The following is a 9,020-nucleotide window of genomic DNA, read 5'->3' as shown; positions in this document are numbered from 1 at the left end:
ACACTGACCACCAGGGGGCAGACGCTCAATGCAGGAGCTGCTCCCTGGTGGTCAGTGTGCTCCCACAGGGGAGTTCTGCTCAGCCACAAGCCAGACTGATGGCTGCCAGTACAGCGGTGGTGGTGGGAGCCTCTCCTGCCTCCTCAGCAGCGCTAAGGATGTCCGACTGCAGCTAGATCTGCTCCCCACTGGCACGTGGACATCCCCCGAGGGCTCCCCGGCTGCCAGAGGGATGTCTGACTGCCAGCTTAGGCCCTATCCCCCTTAGGGCGTGGGCCTAAGTCTGCAGGTGGTCATCCCCTGAGGGGTCCCAGACTGCGAGAGCGTACAGGCCAGCCTGAGGGACTCCCCCCCGCACCCTCCCTTGCCAGAGTGACCCCACCGTCCTGATACTGTTTTCCTGTAAGTGAGGGGGACTAGCGGATTCCATTCCCGGGTCGCTTGAAGCGCCCAGCAGGGACGCCGCACCGATGGTGAGGCGGGAGGACAGGTGAGAGCCCCGCTGGAGCTCACGCACCCGGTCCTGGGCGGGCTGTGCCTGTGTCTCGTCGGTGGGGTGAGGATCGGGCCCAGCTCCGGGCAGATGCGGACGCGAGGGGGGTGAGGAGGCCTGAGCAGGGCTTTAGTCACCATTTGGATCCACCGAGTGGAATCAGAAGAGATGGACAAAACGCTGCTCCACGGAGAAACTGGGGAGTCAGCCAGTCCACTCTCCCTTCAGCACTCATGTGGCACCCATCCTGGCCGAATCCCCAGACTGATCGATCCCTGACCCTGGCTGGGCCGCATCTTAGGCTGACCTTTGACCCCGCCCAAGTCCTGACCCAGGGCTTCACCCTGACCTGCCCGAGCTCTGATCTGGCTGAGTCCCTGGGCCAGGAGAGAGGTGTGGTGCCCTGGTCTCCCTTCCTCCACCTCCGCAGGTGACAGCTCCCTGTGAGGGTGACCAACATGTTGTTGTGGCCCAGGCTTCCTGCTGTGCCGGTGGCCCTCCTGGCAGGTGTCTCGGACAGCCCACACCTGCAACAGCTGCAGGCTGGACCCAAGCTACACCCTCACCCAGATGCCCAGGACCTGACCCCCTGCCCTGCCCCAGCTGGCAGGCAGGTCAACCTTCTGGGAAAGGCAAATAAATGTCAACAGTGGGAAGGACAGAAGAGTCAGAGCCCGGCAGAGCAGCAGCTCAAATGGCTGCTCAGAGCAGGGCCTTGGCTTTCTCAACCATAAAGCTCTAGGCTCCTGTGCCCTGCACCCTGGGGACCTGGGCCCGGCCCCCTCATCTGTAAATGGGCTGTTGCCTTTGCTGAATGGCCCAGGTGTTACCCTCATTGTCTGCCCATAAAACTGATGTCATGGTGTTGGCATGTGGCAGCTCATCAACAAATAGTTATTAGATTAATCATGATTTTTCCAGAGAGGTTTCCCAAAGCATCTCCCTATGTGCTGGGAAGTGCTGCCAACGTAAAGGAAGGTGCTGGGCCTCTGCCCCCTGCCCTGGGCTGGTCCATGGGGCCTGGCTCCTCAGGAAAGCCTGCTCCTCAAGCTCTGAAGTCTTCAGTGGAGGGTGTCTAGAGTTTCTGCCTCCTGTTTTCTGACCACAGCACCCGATTTTCTCGTGGGGTTTCCTCATCTGTCAAATGAGGGTAGTGACTTACCTTCCTCATAGGGCTGTGGTGAGTCAAATAAGACATCGCAGGTCTCAAACATGCTAGCTGTTTCTGTCATCATTGCCATTAGTGTCTGCTGTGAACTCTTCCTCTGATAGCTGGGAAAACTGAGGCTCAGGGAGGAACTGCTTGGGTGGGGCATGCGTAGAGAGCAGGGCTGGGGACTGATTGGTCATGCAGGTCCTCAGCCCTGAGGCAGGGCCTCCTGGGTCTAGGGCCCCTCACTGCATACCCCATTGCCCGCTGCTCCCATAAAGCTGCGTTCAGGGGCACCCTGGCATTTCCAGGTGGCCAATATGGCCTCTGGGCAGCGGTGGGCCTGCTGGGTGGAGAAACATTTCCGTGGCACAGGGCTGGAGTGTGGGGAGCACGCACGTCAGGTCGGCTTTGGATACGCATTTTATTACTGTTGGTGAGCAGAGGGGCCTTTACAGGTATGTGGGGAGGGGTGTCCACGTCAGAGTACCCTTGGCCACCCCCTAAAGGGGGCTAGAATATCATTCCAGATGTGGAGCTGGGTGAGGACTCTCCGCACCTCCCCCTGCATGCAGAAACCCCAGTCCCCTGGTCCCGAACCCATGTTCTGCCCAGGAGCAGGTGAGCCCGACCTCACAGCATCCCAGCTGTCTGGGTGGAGGAGGCAGGTGAGGAGGGGCTCAGCCCACTGGCTTGACTTTGGCAATAAAGAGGGCAGCAGCCTTCTCCAGGAACTCCTCTCGGGTCATGGGGGAGCTGGCCCGCCGAGCCACCAGAGCACGGTCCATGGCCTGCGCCAGGCTGTCAGGCCCCAGGCGTGAGCCAGCCTCCAGGTAGTGGGAGGGAGCAGAGGCACCACTGCTGGCCTGCAGGGCCCCCTCCAGGGTGTCCAGCACTGCCTGGCCCATGCGGCGGTCAGCAACAGCCAGGGTGGGGTCCTCCAGCAGTTGGTAGAGGGCGCCAGCCCGCCCCACGAACTCCAGCAGCACGAAGCAGGTGAGCATGCCAGTGCGGAAGACATCCAGTGGCACAGCCTCGTGGTCCCGGCACTGAATCTTGCGCAGTAAGGGTGCTACGACCTCCTCAGGGGCCTCCCCGTCTCGGCAGATGCGCTTGAGCAGTTCACTGTAGGTACGCCCATCCAGCCCCGGCTTCTTCTTGCGCCCACTGGCGCTCAGGCACTCATAGGCCACACCGACATTGTTGTTGAAGGCTGTCCTGCAGGCGGACAGGGGTGTTGGGCCAGCCCAGCAGGGCCCTCCACCCCCATGCCCACCAGCCTAGTCCAGGTTCCTGTCCCCCCTTGTTCTTCCTCCAACATGCCTGGCCTGGCCCAGCCTCAGGGCCTTTGCACAGCTGTGACCTCCCGCTGGAATGCCCTTCCCACAGCTCTCCAAGTCACCTTTCTGGTGGGGCCCTCCCCTCCCTAATCTTTTCCTCTATTTTTTAACAGTTACTACCATCAGACTCACTATATGGTGTCCTTATGAGTTTATGTTTTTCCGACCTGCATGTCCAGGAGCCCACATCAGGGTTTATCTGTCAGTCACTGTGCAAATCCAGTGCCCGGCCCGCAGCAGGTGCTCAATAAAGGCCTGCTAGATCAGCTGACCAGCATCTGCCCTCGGGACTCTCCATCTGCCCTTCTAAGGATAACACTTGCACTTACAGGGTGGCCACTCTTGGCCAAACACTCTGCCTATCTCATTCCATTCCCCGAGTCCCACTGGCCAAGAGTCGGCAAACTACAGCCATGGGTCAAACCCAGCCCACTGCCTGTTTTTGTAAATAAAATTTTATTGGCACGCAGCTACGTTAATCCATTGACATGTTTCTTATGGCAGCTTCCTTGCTGCAATGGCAGAGTCCAACGTTCACAACAGAAACCAGCCTGCAAAGCTGGGAGAACTTGCCACCTTTACAGGGCTCACACCCTGCTCAGCTATAAGGTGGGGGCTATGAGGTGGGTATGGTTCCTTGCCCCATGAGCAACCTGAGGTCCTACTATGTGCCCTGGCCGTGTGTGCTGTGAGCTTCATGAGCAAAGTAGGGGAGCACTGGCTAAGTGTGTGAGCTGCAGGATGAATCTGGAGCCCACACACTTAACCAGTTAGTGTACAGTGGGTGCCCATGCCTCACTGTCATCACATCTGCAGCCCGGTACCTGGCCTGTGGCCCAGGGCTAGTGTGGCTGGTGGCTTGTTACTAGTTTCATAGTCACAGCTGGGAAGTGAGGTTCAGGCCAGGCTGATGGTGGGCCAAGGATCCCAGGGAGGAAGGGCCTGACCCTAGGCCTTAGTATTCATCCTTTCTGGGAGCTCAGCTCCATGGTTCACATTGCAGCTCCACTCTTTTTTCCAATCCTCACTCAAGGATATCTTTCAAACTGATAAGAACAGACACTACACTTGATCTTAGCCAAAAGACGGAGAAGCAATTCCAAGGGTATGTTTTAGGGAGGAGGGAGGGGAGGAGGGGGAGGGGGGGAACACTGAGGGGTTGCCTCCGGTAGGTGCCCTGACCAGGAACGGAACCACATCCTTTTGGTGTACAGGACAATGAGGAGCCACCTGACCAGGGCTGCAGCACCACTCTTATCTCATGTGTGACCTGGGCACATCACCTCACCTTTCTATGGGTTAGTGTACAGAGGGTGCCCAGTAAGTGCTGGCCAACATATAGGTGTCTAGTAAACTTATACTCTGGTCGACTCAGCATGAGGCTTATAAATGGCTGTGCTGACCTGATGAGCTATGTAGGTCAAAACCCCATTACATAGGAAACTGGCACAGAAGTGAGGGCAATAGCCTGGGAGGTCTCTCTCCCAGCTGGGACCCAGTTCGCACCCACCTGGCTATCAACTCCTCTGTCTTCCCATTTATTGGGCCCTTTGCAGTGAGTAAGACCACCCAGGGAAGCAGAACGGGTGCCAGATGCAGTTTCATGTTCAACAAACATTCGTTTCCATGATTACGACTGTTGCCACATAATAACCCTCTGTAGGAGCTTTTATTAGCTCCTTTCACCAGAAGAAGGAAGTTGGGGAATCTGGTGTAACTGTGGCGGCCACGAGTGCCGGTATCAGTTACCCATTGCTGCATCACAACTTACCCCCAAACTTAGTGTCCTAAAATGGCAACAACAGTTATGACGAGGTTTCTGTGTGGCAGGGACTCGGGAGAGGCTAGGCTGGAGGATTCTGGCCTGTTCCCTTATAAGGTCAAGGTCAGGATGTCAGCTGTGGCCACGGTCCTCCAAAGCTGGACATGGAGGTGTTTCACTGCTGGTTCAGACAGGAGGCCGTGGGTCCCGGCCCTGGGTGTCCCCATGGAATGCCTTGAGCACCTCCACACATGGAGTGTGTGCTCTCAGGAAGAAGTAGCTGTCACGTCCATGACACCTAGAGGTGACACATCCTGTAGATGTGGGAGAGGAGTGCATGCAGGTGTGAATACCAAGAGGTGAGGGCCTCCAGGGGCATCTCGGAGACTGGAAAGCACTGTGCTGTCCAACCCTCTCCGCGCTGTGACTGAGCCCTCTGACTTGCTTTGGTGACTGAAATGTGCATGTGAGCAATGTGAGGGCCGTGTTTAATGGACATTTTCAGAGCCATCGCATCATTCCCCGTGGTTCACTCTCCACTACCACGGTGTAAGCTCATAGCAGTCCCGTGGTGTGAGGACACAAACCTTAGCTGTGTTGAGGCCACTGAGGTCTCCGGGGTATTTGTTCATTTGGTGGGACACGGCTCACCCTGACTGGTACGTAAGTGGCCCATGATCCATCCAACACTGGGTCCTGAAGCCTCTCCTCCAGGAATCTGGTTGACCCATCGGGGGACAAACATTTAGGTGCTTGTTGGTTCCCCGGGTGTTCCTGGCCCCAGCTCAGACCTGCTCGCAAGTCCTAGCCACTGCCTCTCACTTTCCTCATCTGGAGAACGAGGTTGTAATCTGAGCCTCAGGAGTCTTGTGAGGACAGAGGGTAGATCTTATGCCCATGTTCAAGACTGTGCCAGCACGTGGGAGGGGCCCCATGTGTGCTTGTCATTTGCTATAACCTGGGCTGCAATGCAGCCGGGCTGTCCAGAAGCTGTTTATCTTTAGACTCCTGGCCTCGAAGGCACGCAAAGGGGTAATTCAGCGCAGTGAGATCAGAGCTATGATGAGAATTGGGCAAGAAGCCCAGAAGGCAACAACCAACTCTAGGCCGAGGCTTCATAACTGCCTCTGTGGGGGGCTCCCCAGGTGGTTCCCAATCATGAGGAGCAACCATGCCATCTGGGGGGCGGGCAAGAAGGCAGCCGGCTCTGGACTTGGCCTGGGTTCCATCTTGGCTCCACCATGGAACTCTGGGCCTGTTACCCTGTCTGGGCACTTACTGAGGGCTCCATTCCTGTCAGCAATTTGTGAAATATGTGAGCATTTGTTAAAACAAAAAAAGAATATAGCCCTAACCGGTTTGGCTCAGTGGATAGAGCGTCGGCCTGCGGACTGAAGGGTCCCAGGTTTGATTCTGGTCAAGGGCATGTTATATATTAAAAGAATATATTTATGGGATGTCTCATAAAGTTAGAGAGACTTTTCACTTTAGACCAGGGGTTCTTAATAGGGGTAAATCCTGCCCCAAGGGCACACTGGATAATATCTAGGGACATTTGTAGTTTCTTGTCACACTGAGGGTGCTCCAGTCATTGAGGGGTGGGGGCCAGGAATGATGCCCAGCACTCCACAGTGCTGAGGGACAGCCCTCAGAGGTGACGTGAGCTCAGCAGCCTTGGCCTGGACCTGTTGGTGCCTTTTGCATGTCTTCCCAGGTCACAGGGACCTGTGGGGGATGGCATCCTTGCAGTTACTATTAGCAACATGATGGCTTAGGAGTCCTTGGAGCCACACTGCCTGGGTCTGACTCTGGCTTTGTCCCCTCATGGCCATGCAGCGCTCACAAGTCCCGAGGAAACCCAAGGTCCTGAGGCCAGCAGGGGGGCGATGGGATGCCATCACCAGTCCTGCAGGCCAGCAATGCTGACCTCTCGAGACACCTGCACAGGGGGTTTTGTTGACTTCTCCCTAAACCTTTTGTGATGACATGCTCAAGAACAGCCTCATGATAGCCTGGTCAACCTTGCAGCATCCGGTAAAGTTGCCCAACCTGGGAGCACCTGTCTCCCACACCTGGGACTTCCTGGTCACGATTCTACTCCTGACCCGCCAGGCGTGGTAAAGGACCCCCTGCTCACTGCTCTCCCTCTGTGCCCTTGCTGCTCCCAATTGCCTACAACAGCAGCCCCAATTCAGTGACTTGTGTCCCCACAAAATGTACATCCACCTGGAACCTCTAAGTGTGACCTTATTTGGAAATAGGGTATTTAATACGTAATTAGTTCAGGATCTGGAGATAGGGTGAGGTGGCTCTAAATCCAATGCCAAATGTTCTTAGAAGACAGAGGAGACGGCAGCCATGTGATGACGAGACAACAGCTGAAATGAGGCTTCCACCAGCCCAGGGACACCCAGGAGCTAGGAGAGGCAAGAAAGACCCTCCCCCAGAACCTCTGGAGGGAGCTCAGCCCTGAAACACCTTGATTTCAGACTTCTGGCCTCCAGAACTGTGGAAGAATATATTTCTGTTGTTCTAAGCCACCAAGTTTGTGGTAATTTGTTGCAGCAGCCAGAGGGAACTAATACATTTTCCTGTTGACCCTACAACCAACAGATGCTTCTCAGCCTTCATTTACTGGACCACTGGATACAGGGCTATTGCCAGCCCACACGGTGTCTTTGTGTGAATTAGGAAAAAACTCTACAAAAAGCCTTCATATAAATATCTTGGCTGTGATGTCTACAGGGAGAGTGGCTTGTGCATTGCTTGACCTGAACAACTGTACACGGTGGCCCTGCCACTGACCACTTTTCCTCCTGGGAAGATGTCCTGGGATGCCACTCTCTTCTGGTTCCCACCTTCACCACTGGTCTGCCTTCACATATTTTTTTGTGGGTTCTCTGAGGCTGGGGCGCCTCAAAGTTGGAGCCTGGGCTCTTCTCAGCTCTTCTGAGGCCTTTGCAATTTTTCCCAGTTGACAACCTCCTGTCCCAGTTGCGCATCTCAGTTGCGAACCTACTTGTCCACTTTCCTGCTACAAGGTTCTCCCAGCTCCCTGACTCTGGCAACTTCCCCCAAACCAGTAACCTTCCATCTCAATAGATACCTGGGACTGCCCTACACACTACCCTTCCACCCTGGCCCCAGCAAATCCACCAGCTCGGCCTTCAGAGCATGTCCAGAGCCCATGTATGTCCCACCTGCTCCTCTTCCCAGGTTCCTATCTCAGGGGTGGCCCAGCATCCAGATACCCAGCTGCTCTCTTATCTGGCTGTCATCTTGGATACCCTGCATTCCCTTTCCTCCTGTGGGAGAATATATTTCTGTTGTTTTAAGCCACCAAGTTTGTGTTAATTTGTGGTGATGTGGCTGCCCTGCTCAGATGCGTGCTCTCCACACGACTCCCACAGCTGAGCTCCCTCCCCAACATCTCTGTATTTTCCTTCTTGTGGTCTGCACCTGTGACTCTTTCTGGAAGTCTGCCCAGAAACATCTGGGAATAGCTTGGGCATCAAGCTGAAATGCTCCCTTGTTGGCTTCCTCCTTCCTGGGGTCTCCTGGGAGCACCCTCTTATAAAATCACCCCATATGAGTGCTTGCCTCAGGCTCTGCTGCTGGAGACGCCCCTAAGCCAAAACCCAGTCCACCCACATCCAGTCAGTGACTTTGTCCAGTAGATGATGCTTCTCCCCAATCCACCTGATGCAGACCATGCATCCAACACATATTCCTCAACCACCTTACATGGCTTACAACTGTGGGTAAGCAGGGACCCCTCTACCACACCATGCTTCAGCTGTGAGAAGGCGGTGAGTCCCACAGTGCACCTGTATGGCCTCCAGGCAGATGCACCTGGGGCACCACCTTTCTCTGTGCGTCACTCAGGGCTCTTCCTGGACACCCCTTCTGCACGCTGGGAGCCTCCCTCTAGGATAGGGGCATTGGGTGACTAGGTGCTTTCTGTCTCCACAGCCCAACCCTATAAAATATTCCTTTTCTGGCTCAATGGACAGAGTTTCTATGCTCGTAATGAGCTAGCTAGGAGGGACCTGGCTCTACCTTGGGCAAAGTCCTCTCTGGGCTCCACGATTTTAAAAAAGTTGGGTGGGCTGCAAGGGGAACTCATTACCTACAAAAAGGCATCACAAAAATTGAAGCCGGCGCATAGCACGCAGGTCATTGCTAGCATACGCTGGGTGCATCCAGCGTCAGGGAGGCACTGTAGACTATAGTTCCCAACATGCCACGCACTCAAGCGCCGGGACCCGGGGCGAA

At 55.5% G+C, this 9,020-nt stretch overlaps 1 protein-coding gene across 1 annotated transcript in view; it reads right to left on the bottom strand.

The window, feature by feature from the left end:
* Nucleotides 1-2,048: 2,048 nt before the first annotated feature.
* TPGS1 (tubulin polyglutamylase complex subunit 1) overlaps nt 2,049-9,020 on the bottom strand; it is a 7,573-nt gene continuing 601 nt past the window's right edge. Inside the window, exon 2 of the mRNA XM_006764773.2 lies at nt 2,049-2,861. Coding sequence (XP_006764836.2) covers nt 2,324-2,861 — 538 coding nt within the window. The 3' untranslated portion in view covers nt 2,049-2,323. The remainder of the gene's footprint in view (nt 2,862-9,020) is intronic.

This window comes from Myotis davidii, unplaced genomic scaffold, assembly GCF_000327345.1.
Source record: "Myotis davidii unplaced genomic scaffold, ASM32734v1 scaffold198, whole genome shotgun sequence".
Classification (NCBI taxonomy): domain Eukaryota; kingdom Metazoa; phylum Chordata; class Mammalia; order Chiroptera; family Vespertilionidae; genus Myotis; species Myotis davidii.
Note: the sequence above shows the minus strand (reverse complement) of the source record. Positions and strands in the feature narration are given on the sequence as shown.